This window comes from Pelobates fuscus, chromosome 11 (assembly GCF_036172605.1).
Source record: "Pelobates fuscus isolate aPelFus1 chromosome 11, aPelFus1.pri, whole genome shotgun sequence".
NCBI classification, from domain to species: Eukaryota; Metazoa; Chordata; class Amphibia; order Anura; family Pelobatidae; genus Pelobates; species Pelobates fuscus.
This window is the reverse complement of record NC_086327.1, coordinates 83,584,881-83,612,797: the sequence shown is the minus strand read 5'-3', so window position 1 is coordinate 83,612,797 and position 27,917 is coordinate 83,584,881. Positions and strand designations below refer to the sequence as shown.

At 43.5% G+C, this 27,917-nt stretch overlaps 1 protein-coding gene across 1 annotated transcript; it reads right to left on the bottom strand.

The window, feature by feature from the left end:
• Positions 1 to 330: 330 nt before the first annotated feature.
• Positions 331 to 26,680, bottom strand: LOC134577199 (T-cell surface glycoprotein CD3 epsilon chain). The gene is made up of 6 exons (XM_063435871.1): positions 26,440 to 26,680; positions 9,083 to 9,106; positions 8,153 to 8,383; positions 3,564 to 3,710; positions 2,793 to 2,839; positions 331 to 599 (listed from the first exon to the last, which is right to left on the bottom strand). The coding sequence occupies exons 1-6, from the start codon at positions 26,486 to 26,488 to the stop codon at positions 543 to 545; spliced, it is 555 nt and encodes a 184-aa protein (XP_063291941.1). The 5' UTR covers positions 26,489 to 26,680; the 3' UTR covers positions 331 to 542.
• Positions 26,681 to 27,917: the final 1,237 nt, after the last annotated feature.

Genomic DNA, 27,917 nt, shown 5'->3' with positions numbered 1-27,917 from the left:
AAGTTTCAAATTTCGGAATGCCGAACCGAATATTTTTCCCATGCACATCCCTAATGAATTGCAATTTTGATGTTCAAACATCTCGATCAGAAATGGGAAAAGGCTAAATTCTAGACTGTTGTCTAGTGTTCCATGAGAACTGGGTTAAGAATCAGTGCAGCATGCAAAGATAAATGATACAAACTTTAATATACCAAAATAAAGAAAATACAGAAAAATCAAAATGGAAACACTGTAAATAGCATGAATGAAACCTTAATCTCTCTGAGATTACTGAAGATAAAACATTACTGAAGATTACTATTGAATATCCAACACATAAAAAATATATTTAAATTTCCCATCTAAACATTGCACTTTGAATATTGTATACAGCAACTATGTAGACAAAAGCAGATGACATTTACCTATTATGTAGAATATTATTATTCTGAATATCATTTTACTATTGTGAATGACTATGCTACAGTTTATACAAGCAGGAAACAGACAAATATAGCATAAGAAGAAGAAAAAAATATGCAGCAATCTTTCAAAATCTGTTATTTGAAATTGCGCTCTAGTCCATTGTACACGTCTTGATTTCCTTTCCTGATTGGCTGTGGAGATAAAGGAAAAAAGTGTCAGTAATCAGTTATGGGGCAACGACAACAATTTATATTTTAAACATCTACCATTAAATAATATTTTATGCAAGACTGACTTTTAAATCTATGCAATCTGGTACTTATTTCTGATGTGGATGTAATTTTAAAGGCATTGTTATATTGCTTAATACATTCATTTTTCTATAATCACCAAAAGTTTAAACATTTTGTTGCCCAAAATACACTTTCTGATTGTGAATTATTTGTGTTCTGTACACATGCTTAGTCTCAAAAGCATTTTGTGGCATCTGACAAACAAACTTCATAACTTTATCTTTTCTACCATAATGCAAGTAGGTAACAGTAAAGCTATCTTGTGGCATTATTGTGCATGCCACTTTCACTTTTATAATATTGCTTAGCCACCAAAGTGTACTAAGCAGGGGTGTCCGCCATGGGTGACAGGAAGCATCAGACTGCACAGACCTCCAGCCAGAGCAAGCCCCTTTCGATCCGCGCATGCATTGCTGGTTGGGGTGCTGCGTGGTAGGTGGCTGTTCTGTGGCTCTGTGTTATAAAAGCTGCTGGGAGCTGGGCAATCAGTGATGTAAGATTCCAGCAACAAAGCACTGGACACCAAGCATGAGGTTCCACTCCCCCCGCCCTGTGCAAAGTAAGAAAAGGGAGGCCGGGGGAACTAACAATAAGGAAAATACAATATATATATATATATTTCTAATAGCTCTTGCATTCCAACTTATATTAATGTAAGTTACCTGGTGCATAAGTATAGAAAAGATTGAAAATACCGGCACTCCAAGGGTTTCAATGTATAGATCTTCTTTTTATTCCATGAATCTGTCAACGTTTCAGCTCCTCTGTGGAGCTTTCATCAGGACATATATAAACTATTGTGTATGAGTTTATGTGCGTATATGAATGTGTGTGTATGAGCCTGTGTGCCTATGCCAATTTATGTTTATATGAATGTGTGTGTATGAGTATGTGTGTGTAGGCCTGTGTGTGCATATAGATGTATGTTTACTTATGTGTCTGTGTGTTTGTGTATGAGTCTGCTTGTATGGATGTTAATTTGTGTGTATGAGTATACGTGTCTATTTGTATATGAATGTAAGTATGTCATATACTTTCAATAACATTTCTATAAAATATAAAAAATGGTCAGAGCTGTGGCAACTGACATTTAATGTGGATAAGTGCAAGATAATGCACCTTGGACGTAAAAACTCAAGGGCAGAGTATAGGATATTTGATACCCTACGAACCTCAACATCTGAGGAAAGGGATTTAGGAGTAATTATTTCAGATGACTTAAAAGTAGGAAGACAATGTAATAGAGCAGCAGGAAATGCTAGCAGAATGCTTGGTTGTATAGGGAGAGGCACTGACAGTAGAAAGAGGGAGGTGCTCATGCCATTGTACAGAACACTGGTGAGACCTCACTTGGAGTATTGTACGCAGTACTGGAGACCGTATGTCCAGAATGATATTGATACTTTAGAGAGAGTTCAGAGAAGGGCTACTAAACTGGTTCATGGATTGCAGGATAAAACTTACAAGGAAAGGCTAAAGGATCTTAACATGTATAGCTTGGAGGAAAGACGAGACAGGGGGATATGAAATACATAAAGGGAATCAACAAAGTAAAGGAGGAGACTATATTTAAAAGAAGGACACAGTCTTACATTAGAGGGGCAAAGGTTTAAAAATAATTTCAGGAAATATTACTTTACAGAGAGGGTAGTGGATGCATGGAATAGCCTTCCAGCTGAAGTTGTAGAGGTTAACACAGTATAGGAGTTTAAGCATGTGAGGGATAGGCATAAGGCTATCTTAGCTATGAGATAAGGCCAGGGACTAATTAAAAGTATTTTGAAATATTGGGCAGACTAGATGGGCCGAATGGTTCTTATCTGCCGTCACATTCTATGTTTCTATATAGCAGTCCTGTCACTTTCACATTACCTTGTTCATTGACACTGTTAGGTCACATGCACTCCTAGGCATTTTAGAAGCAATTCCTTCCAGTACATGCTGTTGTATAGCATTTTTGTCAGCACACTAGGAGCAATGATGTCACACTGGACATGGTAGTGCTGCAGTATAGTTTACTGAGATATCACTATAGTAGAAGACAATATTACCCTTCAACATTTTACAATCGCTATTTCTTGGGTTTCTTACCTCATAGTCTGGGTTAGGAACAGGTGGAGGGCGTTCCTTGTTTTCGACTGCACAAGAAAGGAAGAAAATTAGAAAAGAATCACATAAACCAATAAACCAGTCATCAGGTCTGTGTTCATTCCCTGGTTTATTTGAACATTATAGGGGAGGATTTATCAAGACAAAAAAAAAAAAAAACTAAAAAGACGTGTGACAAAGAGCTAAATAATGAGCAATCATCATAGAAACCAACAAAACATCTTTCAACATTTAGCACTTTGCAAAACATATAGCTCCAGTGAATCTGCTGTGCCTCTCTATGAGATTTGATTGGACAAGAGCAACTAGGATTAATGCCTTCACAGATGGAGAATCAGGCTGTAGTGAAGCGACTGTCCTAGGGCTGAAAGGTATGTTTTGTGATTTCTAATTATTATTTTTAATGGTAGGCTACTTAGTTGCTATTTCTCACACTGCCCTTCCTATTGTGTTTTTACATCACATCTCCTCTAGACTGTAAGCTCTTTTGAGGAGGGTCCTCATCAACCTATTGTTCCTGCAACGTTTTGTAATTGTAAACATTGTAAAGCGCTGCAGAATAGGTTTGTTGCAGTATAAATGCCAATAATAATATTAATAATAAAGGAACACATGCAAATAACACAAGTATTTATTTTAATTAGACTGTTTCTTTAAGTCCAACACGGCCAGTATGGAAATATTGGCATCACTCATCAGCATTCTTTATCTCGGTCATAAAACCCGTTTTTATCTACTGTCCACTCTTTATACCTCTTTTTCGTCCTCCATCTCTTGGAAGTCCAGATTTTTTCTTACATCCAAAATAGACTGCAAGGGCAACTCCAAGAGTCACCATGCAATCTCCAATCAAGACTCCAGCTAACACAGGAACTGATATCTCCGTGCAGTGTTCACAAACTACAAGGGTAACAAAAACAAAAAGGAATATGGTGGATAAGATATTCTCATGTATTAATCCCCAGTGAATGTTTACTTATACATATATGATCTCCAAATAATTTTACAACTTATTCATCTAAAAAAAAAAAAAAAAGTTAAGTAACAGGCCTTGTAAAATCAAATCTTTCACACACACATTTTTGCTGATGATCTAAAAAAAACGGTGAAAAACTACATCTAAAGTGATTTTCGATTGTAACACAAAAATTGAAAAAATTCCAGCGTGATTCCACGGTCTACTGTCAGTGGTGGAAATACTGGTGGTGCAACTGCACTACACATTCGGAGGGCCCATTCAGTGTCCCATGCTCTTAGGGCCACCTAATGGGTCTCGCTGAACAGGGGCTCAGTCAGGCGCTGTAGCTGGCCCCTTTTTTAAATCGGCCAGTTGGGAGGAAGTGACAGCCAATCACTTCCTCCCAGTTTAAATAGAGAGCCACGCAGGAGGAAGAAGGAGGCATGGAGAGCAGCAGAAGGGCCCAACGGCTGTGTGGCGAAACCGACCTCGCCACGTGTCCTTGGAGGGGGCTGATTGCCCGCCTCTTGCCTTTGGACTATGGACCAGACTTTATGGGAATGTGATACCCCAGATAGCCATACCATGGAGCCTATTCATATAATGAAAGACTATGGGAAAGACTTTAGCTCCATGGCAATTGTACTGTGTGAGTAGGATCTGCGCGCTATTCGGTAGTTTTGTGCGTGCAGATCCCAGCTATCTGGGGATAGGTGAAATGTCTTTGTGTTATGTGTAAATGTGACTTTATGTATTTTAAAGTGTTTTATGTCGTTTTGCAACCATGTGGTTAATGGTGTCTGCCTTTAGTCCTGGGTAATTGGATTACTTCTCCAATTAACTCCAGGGCAGAAGGGAGGAAACCAGGGTGCATTGTGGGGATGTTTTTCTGCCAGCCAGAAAGGAACAAAAGATACTTTTAGTAACTTTTGAACCCCTGGTCGGATTCATGCCATTTTTTAATATGTTGTTCCCCTGAATGGATTGATTGTGGATATGTATTTTTATGTGAATGTGATGTATGGTTTTAAAGTTATGAAAGTTGTGTAAAAGTATATTTTACACTGTATGCATAATGGGATTTGGGTCACACTAAGGGGAGGGGATGTGTGGGAGGTAACATCTATGTCATTGGTTCTTTTATGCCTCCCCCTGGGTGTGGCCTGTATGTGTGAGTTGGAAATAAAAGCCAGGCTGGATGAGCCAGTCCAGAGTTCCTGTTTTACCCTCAAAGTGATGTGTCGTCTCATTATTGGGGGGAAGGATTTATTGCATGCTGTTCCAGTTGACTGCTAGGAGTACAAGCCTATTCGTATGGTTCCTATTCAATGGTCTACAGCATTCATATGCTTGGGAGAATTTAAAAGGTTTCTCGGATTCGGTGATTGTGGTGTCTGCTTGGAGTCCTCAGGAAGCACTAGGAGCATCCATTAACGGAGGTACCAAGTCGGGGTGCCAGGTGATCCGTTACAGGCTGTCCCTCACAAAGGTCGTGCCTGGTTGACTTGAGTCCTCTTCTCCGCACACTCCACGCGGCAGAACTAGGAGGAAGTGATATCACATCATGTCTCTTCTTCCATGTGCTCCATGGAACCTATTTAGGAGGTAGGAGGGAGACCAGCACTATGCAGAGCCTAGAGTCATTTTGCAGAGGCACCATCAACAGAGAGGAGCGAGAAGCAGCAGCAAAGTTTCTGCTCCTCGCAGTATTCATGGATGCTGTCTGCCGCTGGGATATGACTTCATCCTGGCAGCTGAAAAGAGAAAGAAAAGGGAACTGACTGACCAAGTGCTGGTCAGAGTGGCATGTCAGAAGGTGCATGTACATAATCCTGCACTGACGGTGGGACTGCATGAGTCAGTTTTGTGGGTCACTGTGTGGGCCAGTAAGTGTGTATGGGTCGAGAGTGTGTGTGTGTGGGTCACTGAGTGTATGTATCTGTTAGTGTGTATGTACATATTGTGACAGAGTTCAAAGCATTGTTATGGATGCAGTGTATATTGCTCCAAAAGTATTGGAATATGTAAATTCCAGGAAGAAGGTCTGTCTGTTTTAGTCAGAGCAATTTTGCAATTTAATATGGGTTCCTGGGGTGGAGCATTTGGAGTGAAAGGAGGGCCAGTGCTCCATTCCACAGTTTACATACAGCACAGCAGGTGAGGAGTTCTGGATCACCCAGATAGTTGCGGACCTATTGGCAGTGATTAGCACAAGACTGCTATAAAATTTCCCTGTCAAGGATTCACAGAGAGTAGGACAAGCAGTGTGTGAGACTGCATTTCTCTCTACAAGAGTCTTTGAAGGAGAAAGGAAACATTTATTTGAAAAAAAAGGTCTGTGCTCAAATTTGTATTTTGTATTGTTGGAAGTGGGGAAGCCGCCCAACAGCAGTTAGAGGAAAAACTGTGAGTTAGTGCTCAGAAGAGCAAGGCTTTTCTTTTTGTTTGTTTTATTTTTGTTTAAATTGTCAGACCTCTTAATAAAGAAAGACTGCATTACAAGAAATTCAATTTGTGTGGTGTTCCTATCAATAAGTGTAGCGGTACTTCCCCTTCCGGGTGCCGGCCGGGGTCCTCAATTCAAGCCGCGCGCGGCTCAGCTGCTGCACGAGCCGCGCGCGGCTCATCCGACAGCTGGAGATGGAAGGCGGGCAGTGACCGCGAGAAGCGGTCACGTGTCCCGCCTGACACTAAGAGTGCGCCGCGAGTCTCGGGCGCGCTCTTAAAGAGACAGTGGGAGCCTAATTAGAAAAGGTCTCCCATTGGTCCCTGTCATGCCACACTCCCCATACAATTACCTGTTGGGGGTGTGGATATGACAGGGACCAATCATAACAGAGGTTTGGCTATTTATACTTACCTCTTTCCCTTTGTTCCTTGCTCTATCGTGGTTTCTGCTACAGTTCCCTTTAGCGCTTGTGGTGTTCAGTTGTGTTTCTTCGTTTTGACCTTGGCTTTGTATTCTGACTTCGTTTTCGCTTTATCCTTATCTGTTCTGTTTGCCGGCTTGCTGTTTACTGTGTACCAGACCCCGGCTAGTCCTAGTTTACGCTGTCTCTTTGTGCCCTTGACCTCGGATCGTTCCTGACTCTGTACTTCTCCAATATACGTCGAGTCCGGCCACTCTAAGGACCGGTAGACGTATCTTCCCTCTGTGTTGTCTTCTGTTTTGCTGGATCCTGCGTGTTGGGGTATAATCTCGTTACAATAAGACAGTGTGGTTGTATGGTCCCAGGTCACAATATGTATTGGTGTTAGTATGTGTGTCAGTAAATGTGTATCTTTGTCAGTATTTACGTTTTATCTGTGTCTTTGTCAGTATGTGTTTGTATCTGTGAATATGCACCTGTGTGTGTGTGTGTGTGTGTCAGTGTCATGATCCTATGATACTATGGACTTGTGTTCTTGGGCCTGGCATTGAACCTGGGTCCTCTGCATCCCAGTAAGTGACCTTACCTTAAACGCCACGCATCTTTGTTTCCTGTTTGTCCTTGTATCCTGTTATGTCGGAGTCTCTACTCCTGGACCGCTGCACACCTGTTCTTCGTTTCCAGATTAAATGGCTATTATCCACCTATTTAAACCCTGCCTTGCTTCAGCCTCACTGTCAGATTGTTTTGTTGCTCTTTGTCGAAACTCGCTGTATGTCTGACTCCTGGTTTGAATCTCTGCCTGTTTTCCACCTGTCCTGACTTTTGATTACGTCCACGACTACTCTTTTGGATTATCCTTGCCTGTACTACGGATCTGGAAGCACTGTGTCTTTACAGCCCCAGTGCACTGTCTCACAACCTTGGCGATTTCTACCTTGAGTCTCCTTGGCTTGTGTTAAATTGCGAAGGGTGCTTTAACTCTGCACGTTGGACTTCTCCTCAAGGTAAGATTCCTGATTGTATGTATATCTGTACATGTGTCAGTGAATATGTGTCAGTATGTACATGTGTGTATATTTGTGTGGCAGTGTATGTGTACATGTCAATACATCCAAGCATTGAAACACAAATACACCCCTGCATTCAAATGCCAACACTACACACTACTGCACACTTACATTAAAACGCCAACACTACACACAAATGCACAACTGCATGCAAATGCAAACATTACTACATTCAAGTGGCAACAATACATACAAATACACCACTACACTCAGGCACACATGCTTACATTCAAACACACATGCACTGCTCACAAATACAACCCTGCAAGGATGGGAAAATGGTAGATCTCGGCTGGCAAAGCATTGTGGGAGTTCCTTGATGGTTAAAGATCTACCTTTTAGCCATCCTCGCACTGGATGGGGCCTAAAACAATTCTTGCACTAGGGCCCTCTTTATATTAGTTCCGCCACTGATTTCCACCCTAGCCCTCTGGTGGTTCTTACCATAAGCCTTCAGGAACAAGTATTCTTTTTTTCCTTTGGAATCAGAACACTCGTAGTCACCATTCTTGGTCTCACTGTAGTTTTCCAGTATATAATGATCATTATCTTGACGTTCTGGTTTTTCAACTCCCTTTTTCACAAACTTTACTTTATTGTCGTCTTTATACAGGTGTGATGGGCATGTGACGGTGATAGTGCGTCCTGAAATTTCCACAAGATATTTGCTGCCTCCTATAACAGGGATATGAATACAGAGGAAGATATTGAAGTTTTCAGTTAAAGGAAAGCTACAGTTGGATATAATCTGAAAGTATCCAAGTGTGCAAGGCAAGGTGACTTGGAAGGTATGACATCACACGTATAACATTAATATAAATAATATAATAGACGTTCATGATGGCAAGGGATCAATGCAACTTGTGCGAATGGAAGGAGTGTGAAAAATTAAGTATCTGGAAAAGAACTTGAACTTGACCAGCAGAGAGGTAGAGAGGGGGAAGGAAAAATATTTCATTAAATGATACATTTTGGAATAAAACTGGATTCTGTTCTGATTAGATTGGGGGAAAAGGAAACAAACAATGTTTGTGTGAATCCTCCACAATAAAGAGCGTTAAAGGAACACGTCAAGCACCATAACTACTACAGAGTGTTGTACTGTTATGGATAGATTGATTATCTGCCAGGCTTAGATCTGGTATAGAGCTTTTTACCTCAAAAAGGCAGGCAGCAGACCTGCTGAGCCACAGACAAGTCAAACCGTTAGCAAAACGTTTGTCTACTTACACTGAGGGGGTTCCATGGCAGTCTTGGAACCATAACCACTACAAAAACACTGTTGTGGTTATGGTGCTTGGAATGTTCCTTTAAAAACAATTGTATTATAGGTGCATATAGGAAACTTGAGTGAGTGCAGACAAATTCTCTTACCTGTATCATCCCCAGAGAGAGAACCTGAAATGCAAAAAAATTCAAAGTTCGATCAAATCTGTCACATTTATCCGAATAGCGTGTGTATACTAAAATATAGTTTAAGAAAATAAATACCACTACATGATACATTATTCTACTTCTAGAATTAATTTATCATACAATATGCTGTTCTGCTCTGAGTTTCCCACATTTAATATATTTGAACACTGCCTATGTTAACATGTTAATACAAGGAACACATGAAAATATAATAGTAGAATAATTTAATTCTAAAACAAATAATGAGAAGCCAAGTTTATTAGGAAACCCTGAATGGCTGAACTCATAGTATTAACTCAGTGTGCATAATATTTAAAAGACCACTATAGTGCCAGGAAAACAAACTCGTTTTCCTGGCACTATAGTATTAATAGGTCAAGAGCCGCGCGCGCATTCAGTCAGTCCATAGGAAAAAATTCTCAATGCTTTTCTATGGACGCAAGCGTCTTCTCACTGTAAAAATCACAGTGAGAAGCGCGGAAGCGCCTGTCAATGAGACAGCCACTAGAGGCTGGATTAACCCATATGTAAACATAGCAGTTTCTCTGAAACTGCAATGTTTACAGCAGGCAGGGCTAACCCTAGAGGGACCTGGCACCCAGACCACTTCATTGAGCTGAAGTAGTCTGGGTTCCTATAGTCAGGGCCGTCTTTAACGCGGGGCAAACGGGGCAGCTGCCCCAGGCCCTGTCCCTGCTGGGGGGCCCAAGACAGCTGCTCCGTTTGCCCCGGCCCGCAAACTATGGGGGCCCATCGGGTGGCCCATGCACTTAGGGCCACCCGGTGGGCCTGTGTCAGCAGGGGCCCGGTCGGGCGCTGTGGCGCTTTAACAGCGCGACCGGGCCCTTACTTTTCGGCAGCCGTCTGGGAGGAAGTGACCGCCGCGCGTCACTTCCTCCCACAGAAACCAGAACCGCGCGGGAGGAAGAAGGACCAGCTGCTCAGAAGGTGGCCAGGCCGGGAGAGAGCGAGAGCTTAACTCCCAGCCACCCCAGCCAGCCCACTGGACCCCAGGGAATCCACCCTCCAGGAAAAGGTAAGAAACTGGAGGGTGGTTATAAAATTTTGCATGAATGTCTGAGTGTGTGTGTGTGTCAGTATATATGTATGTCTATCTGTGTGTATGTGTGTTTCAGTATGTCTGTCTGTGTGTATGTGTACCAGAATGTCTGTCAGTGTGTCAGTATGTCTGTGTGTGTGTGAGTCTGTCAGTGTCTGTGTGGTTCTGTATCTCTGTGTGTTTCAGTATGGCTGTATGTGAGTGTCAAAATGTCTGTATGTGTGTGTGTCTGTGTGTATGTGTGTTTCAGTATGTCTGTCTGTCTGTGTGTATGTGTACCAGAATGTCTGTCAGTGTGTCAGTATATCTGTGTGTGTGTGAGTCTGTCAGTGTCTGTGTGGTTCAGTATGTATGTGTGTTTCAGTATGGCTGTCTGTCAGTGTCAAAATGTCTGTATATGTGTATGTCTGTCAGTTTCTGTGTGTATGTGTGTTTCAGTATGTCTGTCTGTGTGTATGTGTGACAGAATGTCTATGTGTGAGTCTGTCAATGTCCGTGTGGTTCTGTATGTCTGTGTTTGTCAATATGTCTGTCAGTGTATGTGTGTTTCAGTATGTCCATCTGTCTGTGTGTATATGTGCCAGTATGTCTGTCAGTGTATCTGTATGTCTGTGTGGTTCAGTATGTCTTTGTGTATGTGTGTTTCAGTATGGCTGTCTGTGTCAGTACGTCTGTCAGAATGTGTCTCTGTATCTGTATGTTGTCCATTTGCGTTTGTGTGTGTATCTGTATGTGTCAGTGTTTGTATCTGTATATCTGCCTGTGTGTCTGAATGTGTGTCAGTGTGTGTGTACCTTTTGTATCTGCATGTATGTCAGTGTTTGTATCTGTGTGTGTGTCTATGTGTGTGTCAGTGTCTGTGTGTATCTGTATGTTCTTGTGTGTATCTATATGCGGTCAGTGTGTATCTGCATGTGTGTCAGGTAGTGTATTTGTGTGTATCTATATGTAGTCAGGGGGGCCCAAGTAAATGCTTGCCCAGGGTCCAATCAAAATTAAAGACGGCCCTGCCTATAGTGGTCCTTTAAGCATCGCAAAGCTTGTGACAATAACATTTTAATTCCATGATGCAACGCTATAAAATATATGTACAAATTTCACTGTAATGCCAACAAGAGTACCAGTGCAAACGCAAAGAATTAGTGGGGTCCAAATAAATCCTGTATTGGAGATTTTAGGATTTGCATCACATCCATCTTGTGATTATTGCTAATGATCATTAGATTGCTATTTTTAGTTACAATTTATTAGTGCTTGTTTTCATTTGCTATCACACCAATCTCTACCTAGAGAGATATCAGCTATGCCTCACTGATGATGCCTAACAAGGCTGAAACGATCGTCTGGGGTTGCTGTGTCTCTCGTGCAGAGGGAACTTGCTGGCATTTCGGATCTGGACTAACTGTATGGGTGGGACCAGTCTGATATGTTTCAGAGATGTTCTCTCTGTAATGGCACAAGATGAGCTAAAACCAGCTTGAGATCTGAGCGGGGACCCACCGAAGGGCAGGCTAATTGAGCTGCTGCCCGTTCTCAGAATACTCTTGCGCCCTGTTTTTTTTTGCATCACACCAGTGATCCATATAGATCCCACAGATTATGATGAAACTCCAAAACATTTTTTTTTTTTTTTTTTTTAAATACAGGATGTGGGTTTATTTTAAAGGGACACTATAGTCACCAGAACAACTACAGCTTAATGCAGTTGTTCTGGTGAGTATAATAGATTCCTTCAGGATTTTAAATAAGCTTTCTGTATCTTATTTTTAAATATTTGGACTCTTTTTTACTCTTGTCTGTAACTATATTATCTAGTTGACAGCAGTGGTGATGTACTATGATGAATTAATTGATAGATTAGGGGTCGAATGTGACCGTATTGATTGATAGATTAGGGGTGGAACGGTACCGTAATTGTTGATTGATATGTTAGGGGTGGGACCATATAGGTTTATTCTCTAATGTGAGAATTCACTGTGAATTCAAATTTTATTTAAAATTTAAAGGACACTATAGTCACCCAGATCACTTCATGTCAACAAAGTGATCTGGATACTGTGGTCCTGGTCCTGTTTTTTATTTTCTTAATGGTTGTTGTATTTATTGTAACTTGCTTTATTAGAGCATAATTATACAGTAATACAAGCAGTTGCATATTGTGCAGTTGACATAAATATGTGACAAATCCAATTACAAATATTGTAGAAGTATAGTATATACAACTAACTACATAAGTACAGAAACTGGAATAGTGTGCCTCTATTGATTAACTAGGATATGAAATTGTTACTGGAGGGAGTCAGGAAGAAAAGGAGAATACGCTTTCTCCCTTCCGGTTCCCCTCCTTTCATTTCCCTCTTTCATTTGCCTTGTGTGGGGAGAGAGGGGAATTGGGGAAAGGGGGGTACCTTGATCGTTTATCCTAAGCCGGCACCCACCCACCCCCGGCTGATCTAGCGGAGGTGTCTCTATGTGTGCTCCTGTGTCCTTGTTATCGAGGTAAAGTTCCCTGAGGACAGCTGATGTGTCCAGTAAAACCAGACTAAGTTATATTACTGGAGGTTGTCTGAACAGGACACAGTAAGCTCTATTGAGCGTATTTCCTCCATTCTAGTGACCCAGTCTCAGACCATGGATGCAAACCTCTGTCTCAAGAAAGTTAGAATTGAACTAAGGGCAGCATTTACTAGATCTGCAAGCACCGATTTACGGAACTTTCTGACTGGGATTTGAGAGTAATGCAGTAGATGCGCCTCTGGTGTAAACCAAATAGTTTTGTCAGTTCCGTCTGAGAATATATTGTGGATGTGCTGCGATAAAGGCTGGATTTGGGACATTCCAACCAAATGCAGATCAGTGCGTCTATTTCTCTTTTGCAACCCTCAACATACTGTTTCTTGGTCTGGCGAGTACATTGCTATCTTATCTGGTGTTTTGCAAAAAAACAATATGTGCTGGCACTCAATTAAGTGTTAGGTGCCGGTATTCGAGGTATAACCCCACAAAAAAACTCCTAATCAATATCATAAACAAAATATGAATACCGCACTCAATCAATGACATTAAATGATAGTTAAACCTATGTTCAATTTCATAGTATTTATTGAAAAGCTTTTAAGAATAATTCATAAAGATGATGGTATTTCATCAAAGTAACACAAAATTCATCCTATATACACCAACTATATACATATATCTAGACACAGTATCCTCCTTTGTTCAATGAATAGTTCAAAGTCTGTATATCTGTATACGTTAATTGGTGATCTTAAGCGCAAAAATAAAGCAAAAGTCGTGTGGGAAAAATGAAAAAATAAAACAGTGAAACAGTAAGAGAAAACTCGAAGAAAATCGAAAAAAAGTGTAAAAAATGAAAAAAGTTGAAAAAAATATAATAAGAAAAATGAAAAAATGAAAAAAATGAAGCCCATGGATCAGCGCAGTCAGGGGAATGGGCCTTGACAGAGCCAAGGAGTAGGCAGGTGGAGCTATAGATTCGGGGGTGGGGTTTAGGGTGGAGCATGCTAAAGGGTGTGGAAAAGTGCGAGTATATTAAGCGGCCATTTTAGCAATCGGCCATTTTAATTCAGAATCTGCACTTACCTGTTAATTGTTTTGGCAGGCTGTGTGGTTTCTTTTCTTCTGTTTTTCAGATGGCTTCGCTTGAGGAGATCCTGGACGGTGTGAGGGCAGCAGTGAGAGACAGGGGGATGGCATGGCTGCAGCAGCAACTGGCGGTTCCTGGGACCAGCGGTAACCCCCCAGCGGCTGTGGAGAGGCGTTCGGTGCGGAGGGCGAGACCGCCCCAGCGGCTGAGCCCGGGCGTGATGCCCGCAGCACGTAGGAGACGGAGTCCTTCCAGGGAGGCGAGCGGATCATCGGTTGGGGAAGCAGGCCGGTCGGAGCCAACGCAAACGCCGCCGGCCCCGTCTGTGCGACGTGGCGCCGGTAAGGCAAGGGCGGTGATTAGGCCTGGCATGGTGTCGCGGCCTACCACGAGGAGCGCTGCTCGCAGGACGGCGGGCGGCAAGGCGGCAAAATTAGCGACGGCCTCTGAGGAGACCGGGACCGCGGAGGATGTCGGAGGTGTGGATGGAGCCCAGACACGTCCGGTGAGTCTGCCGCCGGTTTACATACCGGGCGGCAAGGAAAGGCACTGGGGATTGGGAAGGACGGGCTGACGCCACCTCAGAGGGCAGCAAGGGATTCCAGTGGAGGAGGACTTGATCATGCGGGCGAGGCAAGGCCCAGTCAAGGCAGCGGGGGGACGGCAGGACAGGTCACCCAGCTAGGGCAGCAGGACCAAGTCAGGGCGACAGCGGAAGGGGCTTCCGTTTGTCAGGGCCAGCGCAGCGCTTCCCCAGTGGACAGGGGAGCGGACAGTGAGGGATTGTCCCAGGGGTATGACACACACGCTGACAGCGGGGTTAGGAGTGTACGGGAGGGCCATAAATGTTGCTCCCGGGGACGGCATGATTACAGAGACAACCCTAGGCCTGCGGACGGCAAGAGGCGGCGCGGGGCAGGCGCCAGGCAGAGACGGGCAGGGTGTGTCAGGGAGAGGAGCCCGTCTACTGACGGGTGCAGTAGGCGGGGATCAGTCGGCAGGGCCAGGAGGAGAAGGGAACGGCGCAGCGAGTCTGGGTCATCCAACGGGAGCACCCAAGGGCGGCCGGATAGTTCTTACGGCCCAGAGGGCCTGGCTACTAGGCGGGAGAGGCGCAGGGTTGACGACAGGGAACGTAAGGAGGAAGGGCGGGTAGATGGGCACTCGAACAGACTACCCAGGTGTTCTTCTCCCTACAGGTCACGGAGCGGTACACCTGCGGTCCCACGGCGGGATCTGGCGGAAGGGAGTCGGCGTCAATTGGACACCCCGGAGCCGCACGCGGCGGAGGGAAGGAAAACGACCCCGCGGCCTTCCGCGGCCGGAGGCTCTGGCGGTGAGTTGCCTGTTACATCACATTCTGATTCCATGTTAACTTGCCTAAAATCATTGTTAGATTCATGGGGCGGTGGGGAGGGGGCTTCACCGCACTTTTCGAGGGTATGGGTTCCGGAAGTAGGTTCCGGGACGTCGGGTCAGGCGAAGGGGGCGGTGAGTCGTGTCTCCGGACGGAGCACGCCCGAACCAGGTGAGAGGACAGGCTTAAGTTCGGTAGGAGGAGGGGAGGTTTCTGACGCGGCGCGGCAGAATGTACATGTCTCTTTCGCGGGCCCCTTGGGATGTCACCTGAAGTCTGAGGTGAAGGACAGGATTTGGAAAGGTGAGTTTGTAGAGGTTTTTTCTCTCCTTCCTCTGGAGGAGTTCCTTGATCTAAAGGATGAGGATAAAAAGGATGCGAAGAAGGAGGAGGAAGAGAAGAAGCGTAGGTATCGGAAGATACCCAAGACGTTTGCGAACTGGTTGCGGGCTTTTTGCATACTGGCCAGCGTCATCGGGGAAAAGTTCCCCGATCGCTGTTCGCAACTTTTTTGCTACTTGGACGGGATAGGGGACGCTTACCGGACGTATGGTGGGATTGCTTGGTGGAAATACGATGAGCAGTTCCGCCAACGTTTAGCAGCGAACCCGAGCATGAGATGGGATCAGATGGATCTGCCCCTGTGGATGCGGCTCATGATGGCGCAGAAGGCTGCGCCCTTTCACGGGGCGGCCGGTGCAGCACCTGGAGGAGCGGCGCCGGCCGGACAAAAGAAGGGTTTCTGCTGGCTTTTCAACGAGGGCCAATGTAAATGGGGCTCGTCGTGTAGATTCAAACACGAGTGTTCCGGTTGCGGCGGTACACATGGAGTCAATAGGTGCTTCAAGAGAGGCAAATCGACTAGCGGGGGAGGTCCCAGTGGCGCCACGGCCCCTGCCGCTGCCACTGGGGGCAACTCCGGTGAAGGTAGGCGAGATGCTGCCGTGGCTAAAGCGCTACGCTAATCGGGATGACGCAGAATTTTTGAGGAAAGGATTCGAAGAGGGGTTTAGGATACCGTTTAAAGGGAAGGGGTCAGGGACTTTATGTTTGAATTTACGATCCGTTCGGGATCACCCAGGGGTGGTGCGGGACAAATTGATGTCGGAGGTACGGCTTGGCAGGATGGCGGGACCCTATGCGGTCCCACCTTTGCCGAACTTGAGGGTGTCTCCGTTAGGGGTGGTCCCCAAGAAGGAACCAGGCAAATTTCGGTTGATACACCATTTGTCTTACCCAAAAGGGGCGTCTGTTAACGACGACATTGACGCGGCCCTAAGCTCTGTGTCATACGCGTCATTCGATCAAGCGGTTGAGTTGGTACGGAGAGCGGGGCCGGGAGCGTTGATGGCGAAGGTGGACGTGGAGGCGGCATTCAGGTTGCTTCCTATTCACCCGACATGTCACCACTTATTGGGTTGTTTCTTTGAGGAGGGTTTTTTCGTGGATTTGTGTTTGCCCATGGGCTGCTCTATTTCTTGCTCATACTTTGAAAAGTTCAGCTCTTTCTTTGAATGGGTGGTGCGTCTGGAGTCGGCTGGGGGTGCAGTAGTGCACTATCTGGATGACTTTTTGTGCGTAGGTCCGGCAGGGTCCGATCGTTGTGGGCAAGTACTAGGGGTGTTGCAATGGGTGGCGCAGGTCTTTGGGATCCCGTTGGCGGCTGAGAAGACGGTGGGCCCGACGGAATGCTTGAGCTTCCTAGGGCTGGAAATAGATTCGGTGAAGGGTGAATGTAGGTTACCCGCGGATAAATTGACAGCGCTCCGCCAGCGGGTGGGGGTAGTCAGGGGTTCGAAGAAGGTGACCTTGAGGCAGTTGCAGTCCCTGCTGGGGAGCTTGAACTTTGCTTGTAAAGTGATCCCTATGGGGAGGGTTTTTTGCAGGCAGTTGGCTCGAGCGACCTGCGGTGCGCGGTTGCCAGGTCATTATATCAGAGTCTCCGCTGCGATGAAGGCGGATCTGGATGTTTGGTTGTGTTTCTTACAGGAGTTCAATGGTCGGGTGTATTTTAGGGATGAGGCGACATCATCAGAAACGATAGGCTTATATACGGACGCTTCCGGGAGCGTAGGTTTCGGGGCCTATCTGGCGGGGAGATGGTGCGCGGAAGAGTGGCCGGAGGCGTGGAAGGAAAGCGCCTTGATCAGGAACCTGGCCTTCCTTGAGCTCTTTCCTGTGGTAGTGGCGGTATCTTTATGGGGCGAGGAGCTCGCGAACAGGAAGGTGATCTTTCATTCTGATAACATGGCAGTGGTGCAGGCAATTAATAATATCTCGGCCTCTTCGCTGCCTGTGGTACGGTTGTTGAGGCGTTTGGTGCTGCTGTGCATGTCTTGGAATATTGTGTTTAGAGCGGAACACGTCCCGGGATTGTTGAATGTTATCGCTGACGCCTTATCTCGTTCGCAGTGGGAACGTTTTCGGGCAGCGGCGCCGGGAGCTCAGGAGACAGGTCAGTCATGCCCGGCGGAGATGTGGCGGCTCGGGACGTCTTGCTTGGGGGCTTTATAAGAAGTTCCCTGGCGACCGGAACGTGGACAGCGTACACCAAGGTATGGTATGAATGGGAGGAGATGATGGGGCAGTCTGGAGGGGCGAATTCGCCGGCAGGTAGGTTGGACACGCTATTATGGTTGTTGTGTCGGTTATTCGCGGGAGGGGCTTCTCCCGCGAAGGTGGACCGTTACATGTCAGCATTAGCATTTTGGTTTAAATTCACGGGTAAAGAGGATATTACCAAAACTTTTTTGGTGAAGCAGGTGTTGAGAGGCTTTCGTAAAGGACGTAGGACTGTAGACTCGAGACGGCCGGTGTCGTTTAACATTCTACATGGCTTGACTGCAAGACTGCATGACGTTTGTACATCTACGTTTGAAGTGCTCTTGTTTACCGTAGCTTTTGTTTGAGGATTTTTTGGGGCGTTCCGCATCGGCGAACTGGTCAGTTCTAATAAGTCAGGGGCGAACGGGATCCGGTTCGAGGATGTGGTGCTGGGGCAGGACAAAGTCGAGATACGCCTGAGGTGCTCCAAGACGGATGTCTTTGGGAGAGGTAAGACGATAATTTTGTTTGCGTTGCCAGGGTCGGTAGTCTGCCCAGTAGCGTGTGGGCACAAATACTTGGGCGTGCGCCCTCGAAGCTCGGGGTGCTTCCTCGTTCACGAGGATGGTCGTGCGCTGTCGCGCTTCCAATTTGTCAGGGTATTTCGCATGGGGCTGCAACAGTTGGGCTTGCATCCCATGCAATTTGGGACTCATTCATTTCGCATCGGGGCTGCAACGGAAGCAGCGCGTCTCGGTCTCGGGGATGAGCGGATTAAACAGATAGGTCGGTGGGAGTCCGCGCGTTTTAGGACTTATGTACGAACAGATAAGTTGGTTTAAAGGGGGTGTCTTGTTGGGTTTGAGTTGTGGTGTCGATGCTCTGCTAGTTAATAACTTGTGTTTCTTTCCAGGTCGGGTTGTGTGGTTGGTGGGTCACTCCTACGTTTATTGGGCGCAGAAGAGGGCCGCAGTTCGGAGGAATGGAGCACAACTGGGCTTTCTTCAGGACACTGTACAGTTACAATGGTTTGGTTTTCGTGGTTTCAGCTGGCAGAGCATTAGCGGAGTGATTTTTGGTAAATTGTTGGAAGGAAATCCCCCGGACGTAATACTGATACATGGTGGGGGTAACGATTTGGGGCTTATCCCTCAGAGGGAGCTAATTAGGAGAATGAAGCGGGATTTGGATCGCCTCCGGGAACGGGTGCCGGGAGTGATTATAGTGTGGTCTGAGATGGTGCCTAGATTTAATTGGAGACACGCCAGGGACACAGCTGCGGTGGCGAGATGTCGGGGGAAGGTTAATAAGGCCATGTCAGTTTTCGTTAGGAGGTCTGGCGGGGTCCCGGTTAGGCATTGGGAGCTAGAGGGTATGTTACCTGGGTATTATCGTAAGGATGGGGTGCACCTTTCGGAGGTGGGTTGTGACTTGCTAAACCTTGGTTTTCAGGAAGGGATCTCCCGGGCCCTATTTCTGTGTGGTGGGGGGCGCTCGAGACATTAAGGGATCAAGTCTCGGGCTGTGGCGGGATAGGGCTAGGGTAATTGGGATGGAAGTGGATTAGCAAGTGGCTAGACTAAGCTTAAGTTGAATTAGGCCAGAGTTGGAAGTGGTCTGTTGGTTCGAGCTCATCGGTGGCTCCGAACCTGGTGGTGTAGGGGTGTCTCGGTACACCCCTACAGTAATAGTTATAATTATGGGGCCTCTTTGGTAGGCCGTGTGTTATATTTATGTGTTATTTATATTGTTATATATTGTTTATGGTATGGGGTCATTGTCTGGGTTAATGCTGTACGGATGGGGGTGGGGGTAAATTAATTTATTTGGCAATGACCCCAATTTGTTATCTTGTTTATTGAAAAATGTAAATAAAGCTGTGGACTTTTATTTTCCAACAGAAAATTGGTGTCTGTGTTTATTGGTGGGTTATGGGGAAGAAAATGCCACAAGCCGAATAACGACTGTGCGCATGTCATGAAGCCCATGGATCAGCGCAGTCAGGGGAATGGGCCTTGACAGAGCCAAGGAGTAGGCAGGTGGAGCTATAGATTCGGGGGTGGGGTTTAGGGTGGAGCATGCTAAAGGGTGTGGAAAAGTGCGAGTATATTAAGCGGCCATTTTAGCAATCGGCCATTTTAATTCAGAATCTGCACTTACCTGTTAATTGTCCCTCCCACCCTCCCTAGGTTTTTTTAGCAGGTCCCGTTTTGTCACAGCGGCGGGATAGGGCTAGGGTAATTGGGATGGAAGTGGATTAGCAAGTGGCTAGGCTAAGCTTAAGTTGAATTAGGCCAGAGTTGGAAGTGGTCTGTTGGTTCGAGCTCATCGGTGGCTCCGAACCTGGTGGTGTAGGGGTGTCTCGGTACACCCCTACAGTAATAAAGTTATAATTATGGGGCCTCTTTGGTAGGCCGTGTGTTATATTTATGTGTTATTTATATTGTTATATATTGTTTATGGTATGGGGTCATTGTCTGGGTTAATGCTGTACGGATGGGGGTGGGGGTAAATTAATTTATTTGGCAATGACCCCAATTTGTTATCTTGTTTATTGAAAAATTTAAATAAAGCTGTGGACTTTTATTTTCCAACAGAAAATTGGTGTCTGTGTTTATTGGTGGGTTATGGGGAAGAAAATGCCACAAGCCGAATAACGACTGTGCGCATGTCATGCAAAATACTAAAGTCCTGATAAGTAGCAGTCCAGTATATAGTGCACTATATGTTACCCACTATCTGTGGGTTGATCTCACCAATGTCGTCTATTTCTTTATGCTGTGTCCTGTAGGAAGATTCTGTAGTCTGTGAAAGAGATGGCGTTCAGATACAGAAGGGGCTACATCCTCCTCCTCTGCCTCCTCATCCTCTGGAATGACTTTTTTAGAGAGAAATACACGACAGGAAGAATCATCAGGCGGGGGGGTTTTAACAAGAGCCACACGAGAGAAAAGACTAAACCGATCGACCCAATCCAGACGCAATCTCTGATACATAATATCTCAGGTAGGCCCTTAACTCCCACGGAGGAGGGGACCCTGAATAAGGGACTCTCTTTCGTTCCTACACCTCATGTGGAGTGGCACCAATATGATGTCAGCATGTATAAATTCTTTCGCCAACTTAAGTTACGTGCGTTCTTTTCTACAGGTCAGCATACCGTGGACACAACAACAGCATTCACAAACAGCAATACCCAGACTACACAAGGAAATCGACATGAGGAAGGAAACAGGGAGGATATGAGAGATACCGTTTCAGAATCTGGTCCATATACCGTTCTTCCCCTAGACACAGGTTTGAAACCTAGAAGTTCCTTTACACCACAGAACACCAATGCATCAATTGATATATTCACCAATCTTGTAAAAAAAGATATTTACAAACTTAGGAAAAAATACCAACACACACACAGCTACCATAGGCAAGATATCAATTTTACTAAACAAGACTGGTTAAAAATCAACAATTTGAGGAAGGATAGTTCGATAATTATCAAACCGGCGGACAAGGGGGGAGCACTGGTAATCATGGACCGCACATACTACATAAAAGAAATAGAATCACAATTAACGGATAAGACAAACTACCTACCTATAGGCCAAGATCCCACACATAACCTGAAGCACACATTAGAAAGACTTAACCAATGGGCCCTCTCTAAAAATATCATTTCACAGGGAGAATACAAATACATGAATGAGAAATATCCACGAATTCCAGTATTCTATACCTTGCCCAAGATTCATAAAAATCCTCTCTTCCCACCAGGCAGACCAATTGTTAGCGGTACTGGGTCCATATTTCAACACCCAGCAGAGATACTGGATAAATTTCTCATTAAATATGTCGCATCACAGAAATCATACCTCAAGGACACAACCACGTTCCTTACACTCTTAGCAGATATAAAGATTCCATCAGGTGACTTCTGGTTAGTGACCATGGATGTTCAATCTTTATATACATCCATTGATCATGAAAGAGGGATTGAGGCAGTAGACTGGACACTAAACAAAGACCCACGATTGACCCAACAAGGGGAGACAAGACAATATATCAGGGAACTACTGACCTTCATTCTAACAGAGAACTACTTTCTATTTGGTGACAGGTATTACAAGCAGATTAAAGGGACTGCCATGGGCTCGAATGTCGCTCCAACATATGCTAATATTTACATGAATCGTATGGAGGAAACTTGTATCTATCCGCATCCTTTATTCTCTAAATGTCTAGTCTGGAAAAGATATATAGACGACGTATTCATATGTTGGAGCGGCACGAGGGCCCTCTTGCAGGAATTTTTTGATTCATTAAACACACTCGATGCTAACATTAAATTCACCATGTATTGTGACATTACGACTGTTCCCTTTTTAGATGTCCAGGTCCAGAGGGCACGCAACTGCCTCCATAGTGACTTATATATAAAACCAACTGACCGCAATAATCTACTGACTTACTCCAGCTTCCATCCGACTCATTTAAAAAATGGGTTACCATATAGCCAACTACTAAGGGTAAAAAGGATAGTCTCACAGGAGGATAAGGTGATCACGGGCTTAGACTTTATGGCCAAAAAATTCATAGAGAGGGGCTATCCCGCACATGTGGTTGATAACCAGCGACAGAGGGTTGATACCCTTTCCCGACAAGATACTCTATCGGGAACCAGGACAACAGGGAAAGTAGAAAGACTTACACTTGTGACGCCATATACCCCACTTAATAGGGACATAAGACAAGTTATATTAAAGCACTGGCAACTTTTCCAGGGAGATACCCAACTACCCCCGATATTTCAACAACCACCGCTCTTTGCCTATCAGAGGGCCTCTAATCTGAGGGACATGGTAGTGAAGTCTGATATCGGTAGCTCTAAGAAACAAACTAGGTTTTTCTCAGAACCCAAGAAGGGCACCTTTCCATGTCTTAACTGTTCACATTGTAACAGTGTGATTAAGGGGGAATATTTCGTTCATCCCAGATCAGGTAAAAAATTTTATGTTAAGGATTATTACACATGCAATTCAGACTTTGTCGTGTATGCTCTAAAGTGTCCCTGTGGGCTCCTTTATGTGGGGGAGACCATCAGGCCAGTGAAAGAGCGGATAGGGGAGCACAAAAGGAGCATCAGGGCGGCATTACTACACAATAAAGTGGAAGCTCCGGTACCCAGACATTTTAAAATACATGATCATAATGTGAACCAACTGAGGTTTCAAATCCTAGACAGAATCCCACCCCTACGAAGGGGGGGGGACAGACAGAAGCTCTTACTCCAGAGAGAAACTAAATGGATTAGTACCTTGGAGACTCTGTCACCACTAGGACTCAATGAGGATTATGATCTCAAACATTTTTTATAATATATACTTTTCGGTATCCTCACTATTGTCTGCTCTATGATTTTGTGCTCCTTACAGAGGCTCCCCATGACCAACTTTGGTCCGTGGCTCTTTCCTGCCAACAATTTGACCCCTCTGGGTCCGCTACCTGTCGTCAGTTCAGGGTCCCTCACAGACAGGGCCCAGGGACACAATGGGTCCATATTAGACAGGTGAGTTGCATTTCCAAAATTTCACTTGTTGCTTATGTTAGAATAATTTTTTTTTCTCCCTTTTTTAGTAATTTTAACTAAAACATTTTTTTCCCCCTTTTTTTCCCCCCCTCTTTTGGAGAATATGATTAAAGATAATATTTGTTCTCTCCTTTTTATACAGCTGGTTACTCAACTAGCTTTCTTACATCAAGACTTCTCTTTTCCCTCTTGATCTCCTGTTACAGGTGAGCATTAACATAACTATACAGTACACTACAGTACACCACTCTGTGTTTTAGATTTTTGGCATTACAATAAGCTTGTGTTTTCGCTAGAATCTTCCTACAGGACACAGCATAAAGAAATACACGACATTGGTGAGATCAACCCACAGATAGTGGGTAACATATAGTGCACTATATACTGGACTGCTACTTATCAGGACTTTAGTATTTTTCATTTTTTTCATTTTTTCATTTTTTTCATTTTTTCATTTTTCTTATTATATTTTTTTCAACTTTTTTCATTTTTTACACTTTTTTCGATTTTCTTAGAGTTTTCTCTTACTGTTTCACTGTTTTATTTTTTCATTTTTCCCACACGACTTTTGCTTTATTTTTGCGCTTAAGATCACCAATTAACGTATACAGATATACAGACTTTGAACTATTCATTGAACAAAGGAGGATACTGTGTCTAGATATATGTATATAGTTGGTGTATATAGGATGAATTTTGTGTTACTTTGATGAAATACCATCATCTTTATGAATTATTCTTAAAAGCTTTTCAATAAATACTATGAAATTGAACATAGGTTTAACTATCATTTAATGTCATTGATTGAGTGCGGTATTCATATTTTGTTTATTATCTGGTGTTTTGTACCAGTGGGTAAGCATCTTTTTTTTATTTTTTGTTATTTTTTTTTAGGCAGTGAAGTGAACAGTGAATAACAGTCCTGGTCAGTTAAGTTTGAGGTATGTGGGGTCGTCAGAGTGTGGGGCCCAGTGAAGATGGTGCCATATGCTGCAAGTCTTGTTGGGAGGCCAGAATCGCTGGCATGTGGAGTTAGCTCTTGATCAAAGAGCTAGGTGGGATACCCGGTGTCCTGAATGTCGGGGGAGGTCATTCCAGTTTTGCGGGCTGGGCCCATATGTTTGGTACATATGGCTGTCATTCCTCTCAAGCGCCTAGCCATGCCCCAGTCCTGTCATTTTAACACTGCAATTTAAAACATTTAAATTTTATAGAAACTTTTAAGGTGGCGTGGGCAGCTGCAGTAAAAGAGTCCGGACATTGAAAATATTTTAGCAGCAAAGGGAGGTGGACAAAAGGTAGCCTATAGTCCCGAAATAATTTGTTTTCTTAATACTCTAAGCTCCCTTTACAGCCAGAGTGGCCGAACTGAACGCATAGCCAACTTTTTCCAATTTGTCTATTTTGACCTTTTTAATTTTAGTTTGAGTTATTAATATATAAACAAACTCAGTTTGTCCACGTACACATACACCATATCCACATACACTACCAATATATCTGTCTGTATGCCTATCTATCTAGTATTGCATTTCATTGAAGTGAATGTGTGAGACTATGGGACTTTGGTTTAGGATCATTGGGTCAAGATGCTGTGGACAGTCCCTCTCAAATTTCTCATACAGCAAAAGCCTTAGTATGCCTATGCAACAGCTCAGCCACCAAACTGATAAAACTCTTAATATCAGTATTAATGGTTTTGCCACAAGTTAAGCATTGTTCATATGACACTTGAACTTTATTTATTGTATTAAATGCATAACACCATTACACAGCAGTCAAGGTTCTCCAAACAATATTATCAGTGAAGGATTTTTTGTCCATGAACGTTTACTAGTTCTGAGTCAGTGAATGTGCAGAGAGGCGGACATTTTGTGTTTCCTCAAGCGAGTTGAGTAAATGAACGTATAACAGAGAGCGTCAAATGGCATCTATCTGATTAACCCCTTAAGGACACATGACATGTGTGACATGTCATGATTCCCTTTTATTCCAGAAGTTTGGTCCTTAAGGGGTTAAAAGCGATTAATCATCTTATGTTACCAAAAATACTTTAGTATTGTACAGATAGACAAATATATTGTCTTTTTTCATATCAAGAGATCCGCTTGGTTATTAATAAACACTTATATTGTGCATTTTATTAAACAACAATACCTTATAAGAGACTGAAAAAAATGTTGTGCCATATGTCTAATGCACTTTATATTTCTGTTCAATTATCTATTTATACATTGCAGAAATGGCAGTGACAATTGGGAGAAAGCATCATATATGCATTTTTAAATAAAAAGACTCTCTATGATCAATGTACCAACAGACGTAATATGCAGAACAAAATGTAATTTCACATTTTTGCTAGAAATTATGATCTAAGGTCGTAAACATTTATGAAGAGACTGATGTCAGTTTCTGTTATTTAAACTTTTTGCTTTTGTAAACTTAAGCAGGGTGGGTTAGTTAGCATTGTGTCCCGTATTGGACATTAATTACTTGTTATATGTTATTGAACAGTGGAATATGTTTGTGCACTGAAAACCACTAGAATACATTACATTTAGTGGAGGGTCTTTCTTTAACCTTGACAGGGTGCACAAAAGCCACGGTGCACCATTTCACTTGTAAAAAGGTCACTTGGCAAACAGATGCTATTCACCAGTGGATACAGGAATTGTTTTGGCCCTTCTCAGTTCTTAGTCAAACCGCTTTTGGATTTTGTGGCGTGGTCAAGGAGCCAATATTGACATTATTTTTTACAATTCACTGTTATTAAGAGTATAGAATTTACCTCTTTAGCCATATGACACAACTTTTTCCTTTCAATCTTATTCACCAAATTGTGACTTGTTGAAACATCACCAGGGAACATTTTAGGCCAAATGTACCAGGTGAGCAAGTTAAATTCTTTAAAATATATGTTTCCACCTCTGCAATTTTGTCCTTAAATTTCTCGATTCCCTGGTGAATTCACAACTATTTCCAGCGTTATTCACTAAAGTGAATTCTATGAGAATTTAATATTTTAGTACAAAGCAGCCAAACTGGAAGTATAGCTGAATTAGAGAATTTTTCTAATTCAGCTGTTTTTGACTTAAATGGACATTCACAGTAAGTTCAGTGAATAACTGTTACTTTTATAAACATATGAACATGGTTTACTCACCCAGAAACAGCCAAATGATCAGAAAGGGACACTCAACCTGGAAATTCATTATGAATGTAACGATTTTGTTTGGTATAAAATATTCGCTTCTTCTTACACTTCTTCAATCACTCCTTTTCTTTTTATACTCTCTGATATTGTCTCTTTGCCATATATATGCTCATCACTTTTTTTTCTGTGTCTGTGTGCGGAGCTGTGTCTCTAATACAACAGACACTAAGGAGTTCACACACGTGCACACGCATTTAGATTACCAGAAGAAAAGGAAGGCACAGACAGTTACAACCACATAGATTTTCCTGTTTGACAAAAAAGTCATAAACAATATGTGCTAAAACAAACATCTAAAACTTAAGTTAAAAAAATCACTCTGCTTTATAGTTTAAATTTACTATTTAAGAAAAAAAAACTTTCCAATAAAAGTTTTATTACATTTTTGAAATGACAGAAATATAGTGATACACATACATGTGAAACATCGTGAGTTTGGCTACGCAAAACAAAGTTATATTATATTATATTTATTTTATTCATGTGAAAAACATTTACATTCGTATATCATGTACCAAATAAAATCTTATTAAGAAAACCAATTGTGCGGATATAGGCACCTATGTATACAGTAGTCAAGGACTACACATCATCGAAGTGAGGTTGGCAAAGGTTAGAGAGGAGAGAAGTGAAAGAAGCAATGACGAGCACAAGTAACAAAAATACAGAGGAAAAATAAAAATGCTAAGCAATATAATCCTGATACCCCCTGCAACACTCCCACCACTCCTTTATGTGTCCAACAATGTCACCTCCAAACCCATGTTCACCAATGTGATGAGTTGTGTGTAAAGCCCCTAAGTGTCATGAAATGGGTAACCCAACACGCAGAATAATAACCCTCCTATAGGTACAAAAAAATACCTAAACTGGTCCTTAGAATGGCCGGACTGAATAGTAATAAGAATAGAATAGTCAAAAACAGGCCTAAGTCAAAGAGAACTAGAGCTGAGTCATATCAACCAGAAATCAGTGTATTCAGGAAAAAGCAGTCAAAAACAAAATAGCACTTGTGGCGAAAGTGACCTCGCCACTGGTTTTTGGAGGGGCCTGTTTGCCAGCCTCCTGCCCTGCGACTATGGCCCTGGGATGTATTGCCCTTCTAGGAACTGATTTGGGCATATTGTATTTTATTATGCTGCTGGCCCTTTAAGAACCATCTGGGGACATACTGTGGAGTTACCTGGAGGCCACCATTTCATGTATCAGAGGCACATGGTGAGAACAATCACAGACACTGTTTGGACTTTTACACGGTGCCATCTCGCCGGTATTTGGTGCACAAAGACATCGTGCAGTAGTTTTAAACTATACAACAGGGGACACATTATACAGTAATTATTTTTCATATAGCCTGTATATGTTCTGCGGAATCTGCATTAAACTGTATCTTCCAAACTACTGAACGGATCTGGGTGAATTGTGGA